The sequence below is a fragment of the Primulina eburnea genome, chromosome 9 (genome assembly GCF_022965805.1).
Source record: "Primulina eburnea isolate SZY01 chromosome 9, ASM2296580v1, whole genome shotgun sequence".
NCBI lineage: Eukaryota > Viridiplantae > Streptophyta > Magnoliopsida > Lamiales > Gesneriaceae > Primulina > Primulina eburnea.
In genome coordinates this window covers 7,162,884-7,184,024 of record NC_133109.1, presented here as the reverse complement: position 1 = coordinate 7,184,024, position 21,141 = coordinate 7,162,884, and the positions used below count along the sequence as shown (strand labels likewise).

Genomic DNA, 21,141 nt, shown 5'->3' with positions numbered 1-21,141 from the left:
AATAAATACCAACAACTACAGGTCAACCTCTGCCAGCTCCCTGTCCACTCCCTCCTGGACCGTCCAACCTGAGACCTGCCCCATCGAATAGGGTGTCCAAAACAGAGATAAACCGAGGACGTGAGCATAAAACGCTCAGCACCGAAAGCATGAGTATACAAGACTATGACATGCATGAATGCAAAATGTACTGGATACCAGGATCTGGGTATAACGAAATACTGCTCAGGTAAATGACGTCAAGGTATGTAGCACTCTGCGCCGTCGCACCAGGAGGTGGCTCCCATACCAAAATAAACCTGTGGATATACCGGTGACCTGACCACCTTCGGCCAACGGGGTCCAACCATCCACAACAAACGAGGGCTGAGCACCCTCTCAACAGGCTATCTCAAAAATAGTCAGGCACAACATGATTATGCAAATGCCGCATAATAAACCATGCATCATATGACAGATAATAATGCAACATATAAACATGCAACACATAGTAAAGCATACTCAATCCTGCTATCTCGGATAGTACTTTCGTACCTCAAACCAGTAGATCCTAGCAATCAGCCCTAGAATCAAGTCCTGCGTCCGTAGTCAGCCCACTGATGCCGCTGGCTCCCAACTAGAGCACAGTTCCGCTACAAAACCAGTAGCTCCCCGCTAGTGCCTAAACCTCGGGAAAAGACTAGAAACCCATCAGAAACGACTAAAACGCTCTGGAACACTCGGAATTGGCGAGTAACAAATGAAGCCTCGCGCCTCTATTTATAGACAACGATCGGACGATCCGATCCACTTCGGACGATCCGATCCACTGTACACTTCGGACCTTCCGAACCCTTATCGGACGATCCGAACCCTGCATGTCTTCCACGCGTCCAGACACCTGTCTTCGGACGATCCGAACCCTGATCGGACGATCCGAACTCTGCATGTCTTCCACGTGTCCAGCCACCTGTCTTCGGACGATTCGAACCCTCTTCGGACGATCCGAACTCTGTTCGGTCCTTCCGATCCCACCGAAATATAATTAATCCAATAATTAACTCAAATTAGGCATCGGGATACTACATTCTCCCCCCCTAAAAAGGATTTCGTCCGCGAAATCGAGTCTGAAGAATGACAATTCCGAACAACAGTACATTCAACATAAGAATGAATTACAACTGAAAGTACAACTGAAATTACAATCATTACTGAAAATACTACAACTAGAACAACTCTGGATGCTCTGACCGCATGCGACTCTCTAGTTCCCAAGTAGCTTCTTCAGTACCTCGGCGCTGCCACTGCACTAAGACAAGAGGAATAGTCTTATTCCGCAGTACCTTATCCTTCCGGTCTAAGATCGAAACCGGTCTTTCCACAAAAGACAAATCCGGATTCAGCTGAACTTCTGTCGGATGCAAGACATGAGACTCATCCGCTACGTATCGTCTCAACAAGGACACATGAAACACATTGTGAACACTAGACAGATACGGCGGCAAAGCTAATCTGTAGGCCAAATCTCCCACACATTCTAAGATCTCAAAAGGACCAATGAATCTCGGAGATAGCTTACCCTTGAGTCCAAATCTCAGAATCCTCCGAAAAGGTGATACCTTGAGAAACACTTTCTCGCCTGCATCAAAATGAAGAGGTCTGCACTTGGTGTTCGCATAACTCGCTTGTCGATCCTGAGCAGTCTTAATCCGCTGTTTGATCACAAGAACTTTGTCCATGGCCTGCTGAATCAATTCTGGACCCTCGACCTGTCGTTCTCCGACTTCCTCCCAGAACAGAGGAGTACGACAACGTCGACCATACAATGCTTCAAACGGAGACATACCAATACTCCTATGAAAACTGTTGTTGTATGCAAACTCTATCAGCGACAGATGATCCTGCCAAGCTGGCCCGAAATCCATCACACAAGATCTCAACATATCCTCAAGAGTACGAATAGTCCTCTCTGACTGACCGTCAGTCTCTGGGTGATATGCAGTACTCAAACTCAAAGTAGTGCCCAAAGCTTGCTGAAAGCTGCCCCAAAATCTAGATGTAAATCGAGGATCTCTGTCACTAACGATACTCACGGGCACACCATGAAACCGTACAATCTCCTGAATGTACAACCGTGCCATCCGATCGAAAGTGAAATCTCTGTTATACGGAAGAAAATGGGCAGACTTAGTAAGCCGATCCACTACCACCCAGATAGCATCTCTATTCCCTACAGACATAGGCAAGTGAGTCACGAAGTCCATCGTGATATGCTCCCACTTCCACTCCGGAATAGGAAGATTCTGCAACAAACCTCCAGGTCGTCGATACTCAGCCTTCACCTGCTGACAGACCAGGCACTTGGAGACATACTGATAAACATCACGTTTCATACCTTTCCACCAAAATCGAGTCCTCAAATCCTTATACATCTTGTTGCTCCCCGGATGAACACTCAACCTGCTACGATGAGCCTGGGACAAAATCTCCTCCCTCAAAGTGTCATCTTCCGGGACAACAACACGACCAGATAAGCACAAAAGACCCTCGGACTGATAGTGGAATCCAGAAGTATTATCTCCATCAGCCAACCGAGCTAATTTCTGAACCTTAGAATCAGACATCTGAGCATCTCTAATCCGAGAATACAAAACTGGCTCGGACAAAATAGTAGCTATACGGATACTCTCTGTTCCCTTCCGATGCTTACAATTGAATTCCATCGAACAGAAATCCTGAATAGTTCCAGATACAGCACAAGTCTGAAGAGCAGATAACCTCACCTTGCGACTAAGAGCATCGGCCGTGAGATTCGCAGATCCTGGATGATACTTGATCTCACAATCGTAATCTTTGAGTAGATCCATCCAACGACGCTGACGCATGTTCAACTCAGCCTGAGTGAACAGATACTTCAAACTCTTATGATCGGTGAAAATCTCAAATCGCTCACCATACAGATAATGGCGCCAGATTTTCAAAGCAAAAACGATCGCTGCTAATTCCAGATCATGAATAGGATAGTTTTCCTCATGAGGCTTTAACTGTCTCGACGCATAAGCAATCACATGCTCATTCTGCATCAGAACACACCCTAGTCCTTGTAAAGAGGCATCGGTGTAAACACTGAAACCACCAGATCCAGACGGTAAAGCCAAAACAGGCGCAGACGTCAAACGTCTGCGAAGTTCCAAGAAACTCTCTTAGCACTCTGATGTCCACTCAAATGAAACATCTTTCCGAGTGAGCTGAGTGAGTGGCTTAGCAATCTGAGAGAAGTTGACAATGAAACGGCGATAATACCCAGCCAATCCCAGAAAACTGCGGATCTCGGCTACTGTCGTCGGACGCGACCAGTTCAATACCGCTTCCACCTTACTTGGGTCAACTGAAACTCCCTTGCTAGAAATGACATGACCAAGGAATACAACCCTGTCAATCCAAAACTCACATTTACTCAACTTCGCATAAAGCTGATTCTCGCGAAGTGTCTGTAAAATAATCCTTAAGTGTTGTGCGTGTTCTTGCTGATCATGCGAATAGATTAAGATATCATCTATAAACACCACAACAAACTTATCCAAGAAATCCCGAAATACCCGATTCATCAGATCCATAAAAACTGCTGGTGCATTCGTCAACCCAAAAGGCATAACCAGAAACTCATAATACCCATACCGGGTCCTGAATGCAGTCTTCGATATATCTCCCTGATGAACCCGAAGCTGATGATAACCAGACCTTAAATCAATCTTGGAATACACAGAGGTACCTTGCAGTTGATCAAATAAATCATCAATCCGTGGCAACGGATACTTATTCTTTATCGTCGCACGATTCAACTGCCGATAATCTATGCAGAGCCGCATAGAACCATCCTTCTTTTTGACAAAAAGAACTGGTGCTCCCCACGGGGACACACTGGGTCGAATATACCCCTTGTCAAGAAGATCCTGCAACTGCTGTTTCAATTCTTGCATCTCCGATGGAGCTAAACGATAAGGAGCTCTAGAGATTGGTGCCGTGCCTGGCACTAAATCAATGCCGAAATCCACTTCCCGAACGGGAGGAAAACCAGGAATCTCCTCGGGAAAAACATCCGGAAAATCGCAAACCACTGGAATGTCACTGATACCGACACTATCTGCGGACGAATCAATAGCATAGATAAGGTAGCCTTCCCCGCCCGACTCTAAAGCACGACAGGCTTTCAGAGCAGAAACCACAGGCATCGGGGGTCGCGCTCCCTCTCCATAGAAAAACCAACTGTCGCCCTCAACTGAACGAAACTGCACAAACTTCTGATGACAGTCCACAGTAGCTCTATACACAGTCAGCACATCTATTCCCAGAATGCAATCAAAATCTTCCATCGCAAGAATCATCAAATTAGCAGTTAAAACATTACCCTCAAACTCTAGAGAACAACCCAAAACTAGACGTTTAGCTAGCACCGAATGACCCATCGGCGTGGAAACAGATACCATAACGTCCAAAGAAGTGAAAGGTAACTTATGACGCTTAGCAAATCTCGCAGATATGAATGAATGCGATGCACCAGTATCAATGAGAACGTAAGCAGGTAATCCACATAATAAAAATAAACCTGCGATAACTCTCTCGTTCTCCTCAGCAGCCTGATCCTGGTTAAGAGCAAAGACTTGCCCTTGAGTACGCGGTCGGAGGTTAGAACCCTGAGTAGACTGTCCCTGCTGTGGCCTCTGATGAACTGAAGCCTGAGAACCAGATCCTGATCCTCCGCCCATCTGTGGACAATCTCTCTTCATGTGGCCCATCTCACCGCACTTGTAACAAGCACCCGCAACCTTGCGACAACGTTCCGTCGGATGATCCTTCCCGCAATGCTGACACGGGCCCTTCTTCTTCCCAAAATGGTGAACTCCTCCAGATCCAGAGGAAGAAGAAGTAGATCCAGCCTTCTTGAATGCTTGGGCGCGGGGACCCAAAGAACTAGTAGGACAAGCAGACTGCATGGCTCGACCTCTCAGCAAACTGCCCTCAGCCTGGCGACAACAGTTCACAAGGCCCTCATACGATGTCGGATCATCGCAGACAATAACTCGATCATAAATCTCCTGATTGAGGCCTTGAAGAAAATGGTTATACTTGGCCATAGCATTGTCACTAACATGCGGAACATACGGAAGCAACTCAAAGAACTTCTGCTGATACTCATCAACAGACAAGCTTCCCTGCTTCAGATTGATCAACTCAATCGCCTTGGTCTGCAGAAGAGCTGGCGGAAAGTAAAGCAGCATGAAAGCGGCTCAGAAATCGGCCCAAAAAACTCGACCCTGTCGCTGAACTATCGGTGCAGAGGTAGACCTCCACTACTTGCGCGCACCACCCTCCAGCAAGAAATCAAGGGTATCAATCTGCTGCTCCGCCGAGCACTGAAAAAGTCTTGAAGCAGCTCTCCATCCTCTCAAGCCAGTTCTCCGCAACATCCGGGGTCTCACCGCCTGAAAGAGGTTTTGGCCCCATCTGCAAGAACCGATGCATACTAAAACTCCGAGGCTCATCACGACGGTGTGGACGACGTTCTCGATGCTCTCGACGACGCTCCCGATCGTCGCGGTCTCCCCAGCGTCCAACGCTGCCATGACTACTAGCATCGTCGTCAAAACCAGACATCTCTTAGCTACAAAAGTTACCAGAGATTAAACCCAAAAGAACAGTTCTAAATCCCAAAATCTTAATGCATGCTCTGATACCATAAATGTAGTGACCCGTTCCAGAATCACCTACTAATTAAAACCTAAGCATGCAAAATTAACATTTAAAACTGAATCAGGTAAACATCGGAAAAACAATAATACATCCCAATCGAACACTGTAAGTACAAAATACTAAAACAACCAGATCGAACTAAAATCCAAGAATAAATACCAACAACTACAGGTCAACCTCTGCCAGCTCCCTGTCCACTCCCTCCTGGACCGTCCAACCTGAGACCTGCCCCATCGAATAGGGTGTCCAAAACAGAGATAAACCGAGGACGTGAGCATAAAACGCTCAGCACCGAAAGCATGAGTATACAAGACTATGACATGCATGAATGCAAAATGTACTGGATACCAGGATCTGGGTATAACGAAATACTGCTCAGGTAAATGACGTCAAGGTATGTAGCACTCTGCGCCGTCGCACCAGGAGGTGGCTCCCATACCAAAATAAACCTGTGGATATACCGGTGACCTGACCACCGTCGGCCAACGGGGTCCAACCATCCACAACAAACGAGGGCTGAGCACCCTCTCAACAGGCTATCTCAAAAATAGTCAGGCTCAACATGATTATGCAAATGCCGCATAATAAACCATGCATCATATGATAGATAATAATGCAACATATAAACATGCAACACATAGTAAAGCATACTCAATCCTGCTATCTCGGATAGTACTTTCGTACCTCAAACCAGTAGATCCTAGCAATCAGCCCTAGAATCAAGCCTGCGTCCGTAGTCAGCCCACTGATGCCGCTGGCTCCCAACTAGAGCACAGCTCCGCTACAAAACCAGTAGCTCCCCGCTAGTGCCTAAACCTCGGGAAAAGACTAGAAACCCATCAGAAACGACTAAAACGCTCTGGAACACTCGGAATTGGCGAGTAACAAATGAAGCCTCGCGCCTCTATAGGAGCCAGTGCATTGTAGTCGGGGATTCACCGCTCACCTACGGGTGTGGATATCCTATGTGATCTAATGAAATAATAGTGCATGGAATCTCTGGCCAGAGTACGAGATGTACGTTGGAGAAGGAGTTCTCCAAATAGTACACGCGATGCCACTATTATAGTTATCACATAGTTATCGAATTAATATGCAACCCTCGATGAACCAATGGTTGCAGATTCGATCGGGATATATGAGATGAAGGGACCGTACTGTACGTTAATCATAATCTACTGGTTCTTGCAGGCACTATCAGTGATACCTAGGGGATCATGGGGCGATGCTACTAGACGCTCTTACCATGATCCGATGGGTGTAATCAGAAATGAGTTCTGGCATTCTTGATCAAGGTGTTGGTGAAAAGAATCGGGCTAACTAGGGTAAGCCCGAATAAAGGATTATGTCGTGAATCACAAAGAGTTGTGAACCCACGGCTAGCTGTATCCCTGAACCATTGAGGGTCACACAAGCACTGGATTGTTTGTTCCCGTTGAGAGAATAAATTCAAAGAGTTGAATTTATATTATGATATAGTAAATTCAAGGAGTTGAATTTATGATAATTAAATTTTGAGAAAATAAATTCAAGGAGTTGAATTTATAAGATAGTAAATTCAAGAAGTTTAGTTTATGAAATTTGGAGAGAATAAATTCAAGGAGTTGAATTTATGAAATTTGAGAACTTAATTTATTAAACTCAAATGTTGGGTTTATTAAATATTAAATTTTGGAGGTGATAGAAATTCAAGGAGTTGAATTTATAATTTAAATAATAAATTCAAATGTTGAATTTATAATGTATTTAATTCATTAAGCTCAAGAGTTGAGTTGATTAATTAATAAATTAAATATGGTAGATAATATGTTTAATGGGCTTGTAGGAGTACAAGTCCAACATATTAAATAATTAAAGTTATTAATAGGCCTTGATTAATGGATTAAACTAGTGTGACTAGCCTAATTAATTAATCAAGCCTATTAAGATTAATTATGAAATTTAGGTCAAGATTATTGTGTTTAAGGAAATAAATATATATATTGACCTAGCCTCCACTATTCCTATTTTGTGGTTCACGAAGATTGCATCCGAGAGTTTCATGATTTGTCATGAAAATATTTGTAGAATCTTTAAATTGATTTAATTATCTCATTAATTAATTAAATTGAAGATTAGACATAATTATAAGGATTTGATCCTTATTTTACGTGAATGCATCCAAAAATTCTTTTGGCAAGATTCATGTAAACTTTCGGCTCTTCTAATATCAAACAAGGGGCTCCTCTCGAAAATTCTTTCAAAAAAAGGAAAAGAAAAATTCGGCTTGGGTGTTGAGTCGATTTTTCGTGTTCTAACTCTACGCAAAATTCTTCTAATTTTCTAGTGCAAGTTAGAAGAGGAACAAATAATCTGGTCGTGGACCTAATTCGGAGATCGAAGAATGTTCGTAGGGATTTACAACAAGAGCTACGTCCGCTAATACCGGAGTAGTTGGAGCCACGTGATTTATTCACCAAAGGTATAACTTTTAACACCCTATGAATGTTTTAGTTAAAATCATACGAGCGTCCAAACATATTTTGATTGTCAAAATAAAAATAAAATTTTAAAACTTCCGCTGCATTTGGGCGTGTAGAAAACTCGGATCCAACAGTGGTATCAGAGCCAGGTTTTTTCTAAATCGTATGGTTGAGATATTGAATAATTTATTTATAACCACACAAGAAAATTTTTCATAAAATTTTGCACCACGAAAATTTATTTTCAGATTTTCGAAATTAAAAAAAAAAAAAAATTTATTTTTCGGATCTGCCCGGAACAGTTCCGGGCATATCGCGCGCAGGGCGGCGCGCAGAGACGCACAGCGCCCTGCGCGCAGAGGCGCAGCGCCGCGCCGCGCGGCGTGCGGAGCGTCCGCACGCCGTGCGCGGCGCACTGCGCAGCGCAGCGTGCGGAGCGTCCGCACGCTGCGCGCGGCGCCGCGCGCGCCTGTGCGCTTCCAGCGCACAGGAGGCTGCCGCCACTGCCCGAAACGTTCGGGCAGCTGGCGGGGAGCGCGGGCGGCTGCCCGGGAGCGTCTCGGGAAGCGCGCTGAATAATGGGCTTGAATTGTTTGGGCCTAGGGTGCGATTTTCTGATTTTTCAAATTTTTGGGCAAAATTGATATTTTTGAAAATTGGTTCAATTTTTATTTTGAAAATTTAATTTTTGGAAAATTAATAATTTTCTTGTGAAATAAATAATTAGAATATGATTTTAATTATTTATGGTAAAAATGAGTTTTTACAAGAAATTAATTATTATTGATTTAATTGGAAATTAAATAAATGAGTTTATTTAATTTATTAAATTCTTTAATAATTGTGGTGGTTAGTAATATAATTATTAGATATATGATTTATCAATTAATTAAATCGTTTAATTAAATTGATGTTAATATTCGATATTAAATGCATGAAGGATTATCGAGAGCCTTGACCAATGTGTTAGGTGTATGTTAGGATATTTTACTGTTTTTATCGTTTTTAATATTTGATATTATTAAAGTGGACCTGGTTTATGGCCCGTTCCCACCCCCATGAGATGTATCCCTTATGTGCCATGGCTATTTAAATGTAATTATTAGAAATAGTGGGAGATCAAGACTGGAAGATGGTGGGCCCGATGAACGAGATGAAGACATGTAAAATATTGGAAGCTCTTGTAATAGTTGCATTTGCATCCCTGCATTCACCTAGGTTTGGACCTGGATCCATGTATGGCTCACATGGATCTAATAGTGTTGGCGATCGATCATCCTTATTTATTGTTGAATGTCATATTATGATATATGTGATATATAGTAGTATGCATGTATGTATATTATTATATAATATAGTTGCATGAATCCGACAAACTTACAAACTCGTGGCACGCGATTTTTAAATTAAAATGATGAGACAATTTTAAAATTAAAATCCCTCATTTTGAATATGATTCAAAATTTATATCAAACCGAAAAAGTAAAAATTAAAAGAGTTTAATTTTTTCTTGCCTTCCATCAACCGTGGTTGCATGTTGATCGCTACCCGCGGACAATGTCTGGCTCATATTATTGGGGAGGCCTGTACGCCGGAAAGCTGTGACTTCCACCGGACATATGATGTGAATTGAGTGGAACTCTCATGACTTCGGCTCATATTATTGGGGGAACTCATGGCGACCGTCTACTACAATTCAATATTGATGGGTTGGTTTGACACGCAAAAATAAACGGCGTCATATTATTGGGTCCTTATTAAACGTGAGGCAAAACGCGCGGAGGTTGCATAGGGATGCAATTGGATTCCACCTTTTAGAAATTATAATTGGCTGATATTATTCGGGATTATAATTGGCTAATTGGACTCTACGTGCCCACTAAGGAAATACGATTTCCCTTTTTCATCAGAGGGTGGTGGAAATGTCAAAATAGTGGGAGGGAGATTTATAAAATGAAATCCATATTTTATATCTTAAAATTATTTTAAAATAATCAGCAATCATTATTCTGTTTCCGTATCAGTATATTTTCGATTTCGTCACGTAATACATTTCTGTTATTAACAAGCTAACCGAATCTAATTTTCAAGACTGGTTGGAAAATTTGTTCTAAATTCGGAGAAAATGACATACACACTAATGTCAGTCTTGTTGAACTGACAATGCATGCAAGATGGTGGGACCATAGTGTGCAAGCTAAAGTGTGATGTGCTCGCTTCTATGTCAAATGAACTGTAGGGACAGTTTGAGGAAATTTTGATTGCTGTTGCCATTCGAATGCACGTGCAAGAGTTGCATGGTGCATGAAACTCGTACAGTGATGCACACCACTTTTAAAAGCTCATTACTACACAAATGCAAGATGGGGCTTTGGTCCATGAGCGTGGTGTATATATGATTGGGTTTAATGAGAAAGTGGTGGGCCTGGAATAGGTGATTCCTAACAAGTTACTTCATGACAATCAATTTGTTGTCATTCTCTTTCTCATTTGACGGGTTTATGTTGAACTTCAATTTGAATAAAATTGATGATAGCCTTGAAGAGCTATTCAACATGCGTATGACTTATGAAGTCATAATAAAATAGGAAAATGTTGTTTCCTAGTTGGGCTTGTTGACATGAACAAAAGTGGCCCGCAATGTAAGGGAAAGAAATGTTCTGCCCCTCACAAGAAAAACCCAATAAGAGACAAACTCCGAAAGACACTTAAAAGGCCTACAAAGCCCGATAAGTCAGAACATATTTCACTGCAAGAAGTCCGGACATAAGAAGTTATATGCGCCAGAAATGTTCTGGAAATGATGAATGAATGTCCAAGTAAACAGGATTTCAACAACAAACAAAAGAAAGTTAGATGATCCAAATCCCGCACAAATATGGCACGCTAGACTAGGTCACATTTCTCAAAGAAGGATGCACAAGCTAGTGGGAGAATGCATGTTTGACTTGTCAGACATAAATTCTATACTTACCCGTGAGTCCTGTCTGAAAAGAAAAATGACCAAGACTCCATTCGATGGAAACGTGGAACGTGCGCATGGTCTATTGGATTTGATCCACACAGACGTTTGTGGCCCGCTAAGTGTTAGCACAAAATATGGGCAATCCTACTTCATTACCTTTACTGATGACCATTCGAGGTATGGGTGTGTTTATTTGATAAAATACAAATCTGAAGCATTTGAAAGGTTCAAAGAATTCAGATCTGAAGTAGAAAATCAGCTAGAAAGAAGTATTAAGGCATTTCGATCTGATCGAAGTAGAGAATACTTGAGTGCTGAATTTTTGGGTTATCTAAAAGAGAATGTGATTCTCTTACAGTGGACTCCACCAGCAACACCAAAATTGAATGGTGTTTCTGAATATTGTAAGCGAACCTTGTTGGACATGGTTCGATCAATGATGAGATTCACTGAATTGCTTACATCGTTTTGAGGCTTTGCACTTGAAACTGCGGCAATGTTGTTGAATAATGTTTAAACTAAAGCAGTGGATACAACACCATATGAGATATGGATGGGGAAACCTCCCAAGTATTCTTACATGAGAATATGGGGATGTCACTACAAGAAAATTGATCTATAGTGACGGAAAATGTCGTCATTAAATGTCCAAAACCCGTCATAAATTAATTTTAATGACGGGAAATTTCCCGTCATATACCTTCATTACTGCCCTCCTAGGTAAAAGTAATTAATGACGGTAATGAGATCCCGTCATTATTGGTATAACATATTTAGCGATGAGATAATACCGTCATTAAAATTAATATAAATGACGAAATTTTTCGTCATTATACTATCATTTGCCTCTCATTAAATGTTATTTTAATGACAACACATCTCCTCATTATATCATTATTTACCTCTCACTATAAGTTATTTTAATGATGAAATTTACTATAATTGTTAGTTATTAGCCCCTCACTAAAATTCGATTTAACTATGAAATTACCTTTCATTAAATCATTAATTACCCTCATTAAAAAATATTTTAACTTGTGATGAAATTTATAATAATTATTTGATATGAATTTGTTATTATATTAAAGATAGCATTAGTAATAAAATATGAAATATGGAACAAATAAGTTTTTTGAACAAAATATTTTATATAAACAACTGCATCCATATCTATTCATATATTCAAAATTTACAGAATTTCGATTTGTTCCAAAACATGAGTTCTATTTTGATGGATACTTGAAGAATTTCCTAATAACTACTCCTTGGAGTACAAAAATATTTGAGGACCATAAATGGTGATCACTTAGAAGTTGCTTCAAAATATCATATTTTAATTTCCTAATCAATGCTTGAATTCTTCTAATCTTCTTTGAAGCACGACATCAGATTAAGGCAGCGTGTCATCTGTAAAACATAAATAGAAAAAATCAATTAAAATAAAGATTAAAAATTGTTATCAGAGATCAGACTACAAAAATAACGTAGGATTATCTGTGAATCTAAGTTCAGACGCTCAAGATTCGAAATAAAACAGTCATATTAGGATGAAATTTGAATGCTCACTTTCACATACACCAATAACATATTGGGAAAAAAAATCACAAGACATCTGTAAAAAGCTTCGTCCATATAAATATTTCCAGCTCACAACTCTTCATTTAACCAAACCATCCCACGACAGCCAGCATCTCCATCATCTGTTTTATCCCTTTTTCATTCTAAATAAATGAAAAACAGAATACAAACCTAGCAATCTCCGAATCATCTATGTTTTATTCAAAGCTTTGGCCTTTGCAGATTTTCGGGCATATAACATATTGCTTAGAATTATGTCGTCCCACCACTGATATTCGAACTTTTTTGACCAAGCAGTGATACACAGCTACAATGTGGGAAACTTTTTAATCAGACAACCACCAATATAATGCCCCACCATTATTTCGTTCAAGAAAATGTTTTTCTTACATCGATATCTCTAATAAGTAAAAACAATTCCCCGATGGGATGAGAACAAGGCCCACCAACTAAACCTGAGCTGTAATATATTCCTCTACAGTTGTACGCATCTCCTTGCTTCTTAGCCGAAAAATATTAGATAAGAGTTGGAACAGGGTTGCGGTACATAAAAGACAAAACATCTAACATGCAATGTGTAAACCTGAATGCAATGTCTATTATTCCAAGTAGATAATAACACCAATGTATAAACCTGAACATAAAATATCTCTAGTAAAAATTCAAGGTAGCACAACACACCTTCACCAGACATTGTAGGTGCATCTGAAGTTGCTTGGTTTTCATTCTCGATTTTGGCTAATCTACTTTCAATTCCATCCATGCGCCTCTTAAGGTTATTATTTTCTTCTTCTTTCTCATGGAGCTTAGCCTCAAGATCTTTTATATAAGCAGCTTGTGAACAATTAAAATGTTTTCTTTTCATTCCACCTCCAAAACCAAAGACATGACTATGACGCTGTGGTCCATAACACTTTTCAACAACCTCAATCTGTGAGAGTGATGCATTAGATTGAACAGTCTTCACAATCTCATCCTACAAAGATCCATCACTCATGTCATTTAAATAAATGATAAACAACAAATTTAGGTTAAAAGATTAAGTAGTGATATTTACATATTTTTCTTGCGCTTTTGGCTCAACAAGCTTTCCATTTTTATGTCGAGTCTCATAGAAAATTTTTGCAATATCAGGTGGGTTATTATCCTTGCCTCCCTGAAAAATATATAAAAGGCAAATGATATATATAAAAGGCAAAAAAATCATAAAAAATAAACATAAGAATTAATATAGATGTTTATGACCATTTCATATATCAGTTGTCTGTGCGGCTTGCTTCCAGTTCGATGAGGCATTACTCCATTTACCCGATTATTGGAATTTTGGTTACTGGTTTTCTACATAAATCACAAACCAAAATTACAACATCAGTTCCATGAGTGCAATTTAACTGCAAAATGAAGATATTTCTTATTACACTTTGAATCAGTATTATTATACCTGAAACTCATCAGTTAAGAACTTATTAGTTACAAGCCAGTACCATTCTTTAGCATTAAACCCTTGCGGCACATTTTTTAAAACTTCAGCTTTAGTTTTGCAAGGTCTCACATAATCAACGTTCAAGGATGACCTCCATGCTGTCCAAAAAGCACCCATATGCTCCAAAGTATGCTCACGATATAATTCTATACTAGGACTAAAAAAGCATTCCTGCAACATAATCATAATACAGCAGTAGAAAATGACATATTATCTCTATTTTGATGGGTTGATTTAACAAAAGTTAAATTATATTAGAATATGTTATTATCTCTATGCTAACAGTAAATTCACCTGAAATTAATAATGTAATTCACTTACCTTCACCGAATTCCACATGTGTTGCTTGTCTAATTCAGTCATATCTTTCCATGTTTTCACTTGTATGGGGCAGATATGCTTGTCACGCACAATTTTCCCCAAGTGTCTAGACCAATATCTGTGATTTTTTCCCACTGCACGATTGTTGTAGAATTCGATCTCAATCTTTTCTCCACTTTTTAAAGCTGCAATTTTCTTATTCTTATTTTTTCCTCTTACTTTTCTCGCCTTTTGAGTTGCTGAATCTTTTCAATGAATTGAAGTAATAAATAATTGTATCAAGATTTTAATTTGAAATCAATAGAAAATGCATAATACGCTACATTTCAAATATATTATACTTACCATCAACATATTTTTCTGTAACAACATAGCTCGATTCACCACTTTCACCATCTTCAGTCATAGGAGTAAATTTAGCAACAAGATAATGACCAACAGCCTCGATTGGTATTCGAAAATCCTAAAGAAATCATATAATTACAATAATAAATTACGGTTCATGGAACATTTAATAGTATTTTAGCCAAAGAACTTGCCTTGTTGATCGTACATTCACTGATAGATTGCAAGCCAGTCTCGATATCAAAGTTCTTCGAAAGTGTTATGAACCATTGAACTGTACTAGCTTGTTCACTTCCATTTACCACATCCCCACGTACTATGACTTTCTCATTTGTCTTATAATCACCCAATATTGTAGTATCTCTCACTTTCGAAACTCTTGGGATTGGGATATAATCTGTACAAATTTAAAGAAAATAAATCAATGATAAAGAGAAATAAGAAAAAACTCAAAATAAATAACTCTTTATTAATGATACCAGATGTTTGATTGTCTTCAGGCAGTTTGAAGAGCAATGGTTGGGCAGTTTCATCCACATCAACATAAATGTCTATGTTGTCCACGTATTCATGTTCGTTCAACATAACCAATAAATCTTTATCATTTCTCAAAGGCTTACCATCCCCATCCGTGACTTTGAAACCAACAGAATATATGTCAATGAACTTTTTACATATGTTCAAGATTTCTAAGAAAGAACTATCATCTGTAAAATCTCTTTCTTTCCATTCTTCTTCCCCAAAATGCACAATAAGAGTATGGGCTGAAATTCCACCTTTTGGAAGGAAAAAAAAACTTTTACAATTATATCAATATATTTTCACTTAAAAATAGAGGGAGCGACCTAAAAAATTGCAAGATTTATAAATTACAATGTCTACATAAAGTTTATAGGTTTACCAATTCTTCGTTGATTGCCGATGTATTGAGCTTCTTGCTCTTCAACCTGTGGCCTTTGAATTCCCCCTATACTCTTGTGGGCAGATGCACTTCCTGGAAAACAACAAATCAGATAATTTAAGTATGAAATAATTATATCAAGCATTCAAATAATCTACGCTATCAGTTTAGAAAATAATTACCAGTAGAATCTCCAACGGGCCTCGTTTTATGTCCATATCCACGCTCCTTGGCCAACTTACCAGGTGCTAAAAATTTTACAGGCTTTCGGATGTTGCCTACACTACTTTTTGCAAGCATTGGTTTCATCTGTTAATATATGCATTGTAACAGATTAGTACAAACAGTAAAAACATGAAAATGAACCAGAATGAATAAACAACTAACACATAAAAGCACAGACATTTTACCAAAAGAGAATAACATAAAAGAACAACTAAGAAACATGATAAATTGAAAATACTTCTTCAAATTGGAATTCACTTTCTCTTTCTTTTGTTTGTTGGTAAGTCAGCTACTAGCGGCTCCAAATCTGTTCTTCTCCAAATGTTTTGACCATCTACATCAAAGGAAGTTTGGCCACCACAATCAAAATTGAAAGATTCAGTATGTTGATATGCTTCACCGAAATCATCTTCATTACTGATCTCGTCCTCTATTGGTTGTGGCATCTCATATAGATCCCGAGGTTGTGTCTTAACAACAACATGCCAACCTTTATTGATGTTATCTATGACATAAAACACTTGTGAAGCTTGATTGGCCAGAATAAAGGGTTCGTTTGTTTTCAAAGTACGCTGGCAATTAATGCTAGTGAATCCATATTCATCTACTTTGACTCCTTTCTCATTATCATGCACATCGAACCATCTACATCGAAATAAAACCACTCGTTTTCCGTCAAGATACTGCAGTTCAAGAATCTCTGTCAACACTCCATAATAGTCAACATAATTCTTCTCACTACCTATATTACCGATTACACACACCCCAGAATTTTGTGTTCTACATCCTTTGTCACGAGCTTCAATCCGAAACCTATATCCATTGACAACATAACCACTAAAGCATGTAACATACATTGAAGGACCACGGCACAACGATAGCAGGTCATCATATTTAGTGTGTTGCTCTTGCATTTTCATTTTGTCAACCTACAAATAAATTACAATGTAAATAACTCGAACAAATAATCTTGTTCAACACAAAATAATTTATAAACAATAGAATCACTTACTTGTTGTTTAAACCAACCAATAAAATTGCTATTCCACTCGTCATCCGATAGTTGTGGTGTATTGTTTTTCTCATTTTTGGAGTACTCTCTGCATTACAACATTAATGAGAAATGCATATATATAAAAAGAAAAGAGAAATGGTTGTTTAGAGGTATTTGAACTTACTCGAGGAAAGGTTGCACTTCATCGCAATTCTTTAAAATATAGATATGAGCTTTCTCCCATGCATCATCATCGAGAATATGACTTATACCAGCTCCTAATGCTCGTCCACATTGCAAAAATATGGATATTTCACCTTTAAATTTATGAAAGCCAGTGTCATAGTTTCGCTCAAGTCTACTGAATTTTGTCTCAATGTCTTTCAAGTATCTTGAGCAAAGAGTCATGCATTCCTTTGCTATATAGCCCTCTGCTATTGAGCCCTCTGGACGAGCCATGTTTCGAATAAGTTGTTTTAACTCAAACAACATACGCTCAATAGGGTACATCCATCGATATGGTACAGGTCCACCAATTATAGCCTCCTTAGCCAAATGAACAGGCAAATGCACTATCACATCAAAAAACGAAGGGAGAAAAACTTGTTCCAACTTGCAAAGAGTAATCGGAATTTGGGATTCAATCTTTTGTAAATCACATACCTTCAATGTTTTAGCACCCAAACTAGTAAAGAACAAAGACAAGTCAATAAGTGGTTCACACACTGCTTTAGGGAGGAGGCCACGTATCCCAAGAGGAAGTAGATGTTGTAAAAGGACATGAAAATCATGACTTTTCAAACCTGAGATTTTATGTTCTTTCATGTTAACACTTTGAGAAATATTAGATGAAAACCCATCTGAAACTCTTAATTGCTTAAAAAATAAGCAAAACAAGTGCTTCTCCTCTGTAGATAAAGTGTAGGATGCAATGGGCAACTCAATTTTATCCCTATACGAATTGGATGCAAATCTGGTCTAATTTTCAGAGCTTCCAAATCAAGACGAGCTTGGACATTGTCCTCAGTCTTCCCTTCGTATTCATAATTGTCTTGACTATATTCTCACATATGTTCTTTTCAATGTGCATCACATCTAGATTGTGTCTTAACAAAAGAGAACTCCAATATGGAAGTTCAAAGAAAATACTTTTCTTATTCCAATTATCACCTCTGTTTTCATGTGATATTTTCACCTTTCTTTTGACATCTTTAGTTAAGATGATTCCTTCAAGGTTATTAACTTGGGCAAGCACATCAGCACCTGAAAGTGAAAGTGGCGGTGGTCTTACCTCTTTAGTTCCATCAAACAAACTTTTATTTTTTCTCCATTTGTGGTTGCTATGAAGATAACGTCGATGACCCATATAACATTGCTTTTTACCATTAGCTAACCTCATAGAACAAGTGTCTTTGTTACAACAAGGACATGCCATCTTACCTTTGGTACTCCAACCAGACAGGTTCCCATATGCTGGAAAATCATTGATTGTCCACAATAAAGATGCATGCAATTTAAAATTTTGGCGAGTTGAAGCATCAAACGTTTCAATGCCAAATTCCCACAACTCCTTCAACTCTTCTATCAAAGGTTTAAGATAGACATCAATAGCATCTCCTGGACCTTCAGGACCTGGTATGAGACTTGAAAGAATAAAATTAGATTCTTTCATGCACATCCATGGAGGCAAATTGTAAGGAATGAGTATTACTGGCCAAATGCTGTATGATTTTTTTGAATGAGTAAACGGTTGGAAACCATCACTAGCAAGACCAAGTCATACATTTCGAGGTTCAATAGAAAAATTTTTATGCAGATCATCGAACGACTTCCATGCCATAGAATCAGCCGGATGTCTCATCAGTCCATCATCTACTCTTTTTTCATGATGCCATCTCATAAAAGAAGCGGTCTTTTTAGACATGAATAACCTTTGAAGCCTTGGTTTTAAAGGAAAGTACCGCAAGGTCTTCACTGCTAATTTCTTACCATTTTTTCGAACTTTGGTTTCCTCGGTATGACTATTTTCTTTCCATCTAGAAGCACCACATATTTTGCACATGTTAGACTTTTCTTCTTCCTTCCAATACAGCATACAATCATTTACACATGCATCTATTTTTTGATAAGAGAGACCAAGATCTTTAATAGTTTTTTTGGAATCATAATAGGATTCTGGCAAATTTGAACCGATTGGGAATATTTGTTTCAACAGTTGTAGCAACATATCAAATGATTCATTACTCCATCGACCAATACTCTTAATGTGTAGTAGCTTGACAAGCACAGATAATTTTGAGGTGTCACAACCTGGATAAGTTGGTTGCTCAGAGTCCTTTAACAATCTGTAAAATTTCTTTGCTTCATCATTCGGTTCCTCTCCATTCGTATTCTCACTTGATGAACCAATTTCCGAACCACTTCTATAAAAACCATCCATGTTAGGATACAAATCCCTTAAAATTCCATCACAATCACTTCCTTCCGATTCTTCATCATCAGATGAAGACTCACCAAGCCTTTCACCATGGTGATACCAAGTTGTATAATTTGGCATTATTCCATTCACATTTAGATGCATTTCAACCACTTCACGGGATCCATAATCAGTGTTATTACACTTGACACATGGACATCGAGTACTATCTTCACTTGTCTTCTTAAAAGCATAATTCAAAAATTGTTCAACTCCAACTTTGTATTTTTCATTGAATCGATCATTGAAAAAACTCATCCATTCCTTACTAGGTGCCATTTTCCTTTTACGAGTATGAATTCTTGCTCAAAAGAATCTGCAACAGATTTATAGGCAACACAACAAAAATATATGTTTTGTGATGCTAAAAAATGATAGTTTCAGCTCACTATTATCATAATGCATCTTCCAATTATGCTATCATATATCATTTGAACTAAAATAAATATTATCTAATCTAATTAATTGCACCGACTGCCACTGGAAGGATGGACCAATAAGCCTCATAAGAATAAATATTAGTTGAATCACTTTTGTATGGGTGATAATAAAAACAAATAAAACGTGTTTGTGGGGGCAAAGCCTTAATACTAAACAAATGCAACTTTTTTTTTTTCAAGTACAAAATCCAATATTAATTGAAAATGTAAAAAATACAAATCAGATACTAAATTAATTAAACTCCTGATTGTTCAATGTCCATACATTAAAAATAAAAATAAAAATTAGCGACTTTGGTTAAGAAACCCATTTTGACTCTTTTCTACGTTATTAAAGAATCCCATTGTGACTCTCTCTCAAAATCAAGGATACTTTAGTATTTTGAAATGTGTCATTGAATCCATTCTTTCTGAATAAATAGCAATCGATATTGAGTATCTTAAAAATTATTACTCTAAATTGTTTAAGCAATTCTAATCGGTGGGGCTTCGAATAAAGAGGAATAAGGAAACCTAACAGCTAATATTGCTACTCCCAAAGAAAAAATTCTGGATTCACGAAGAAATAAGGTAAATCTAATTTGGCTTATTTATCTAAAATTAGCTAAACATGATATAATAGTTATTTTCTTTGACCATTAAAACAAGATACACGAAGAAATAAGGTTAATCTAAGATTTAGAATTAGCGCAAACCTCTCTTGGAGAAACCCGATGGTGGAGTTCAAATCGAGGTTTGATTGGAAAACAGAGACGAGAATGCAACAGAGACGAGATAAATATTGAAGTAGGAGGGTTTACACGGCTGTGAGAAATATAATTGAAGGGGTAAAAGATATTTTTATTTTTTTAATAATGAAAAATAAAAATGCATTTGTTGGGGTAATTGGTGGTAAAATATGCCGCCTAAAATTGTAGGCAATTATGAGGGGGAATTTTTTTTTATTCATATAATGACGGGATTAGTTATCTTTAACTACGAAATTAAGAATTCGTCACTAATAATTTAATTCTTTAAAAATGTTTTTTTTTACCCTCATAAAAACTTCAAAAATTATGTTTTTAATGACCATTTTTGATACCCTCATTAAATTTTTGTCATTATAAATCAATTTTCTTGTAGTGTGTCCTGCTTATGTGAAGCAGACAATGGGAGACAAATTGGATAGTAGATCCACTTTGTGTTACTTTGTAGGATATCCAAAGAATTCTGTTGGATACT

At 38.3% G+C, this 21,141-nt stretch overlaps 2 protein-coding genes across 2 annotated transcripts; both read right to left on the bottom strand.

Annotated features, from left to right (window-relative positions):
* Window positions 1-12,320: 12,320 nt before the first annotated feature.
* On the bottom strand, window positions 12,321-20,716 carry LOC140841253 (uncharacterized). The gene is made up of 12 exons (XM_073208532.1): window positions 20,616-20,716; window positions 15,968-16,094; window positions 15,786-15,878; window positions 15,364-15,660; window positions 15,079-15,281; window positions 14,885-15,002; window positions 14,540-14,784; window positions 14,177-14,389; window positions 13,981-14,073; window positions 13,793-13,891; window positions 13,417-13,711; window positions 12,321-12,564 (listed from the first exon to the last, which is right to left on the bottom strand). Exons 2-12 carry the CDS (start codon window positions 16,092-16,094, stop codon window positions 12,548-12,550), a joined length of 1,800 nt encoding a protein of 599 aa, XP_073064633.1. The 5' UTR covers window positions 20,616-20,716; the 3' UTR covers window positions 12,321-12,547.
* LOC140841252 (uncharacterized) lies at window positions 16,250-19,693 on the bottom strand. The gene is made up of 3 exons (XM_073208531.1): window positions 17,189-19,693; window positions 17,023-17,110; window positions 16,250-16,939 (listed from the first exon to the last, which is right to left on the bottom strand). The coding sequence occupies exons 1-3, from the start codon at window positions 17,827-17,829 to the stop codon at window positions 16,265-16,267; spliced, it is 1,404 nt and encodes a 467-aa protein (XP_073064632.1). The 5' UTR covers window positions 17,830-19,693; the 3' UTR covers window positions 16,250-16,264.
* Window positions 20,717-21,141: the final 425 nt, after the last annotated feature.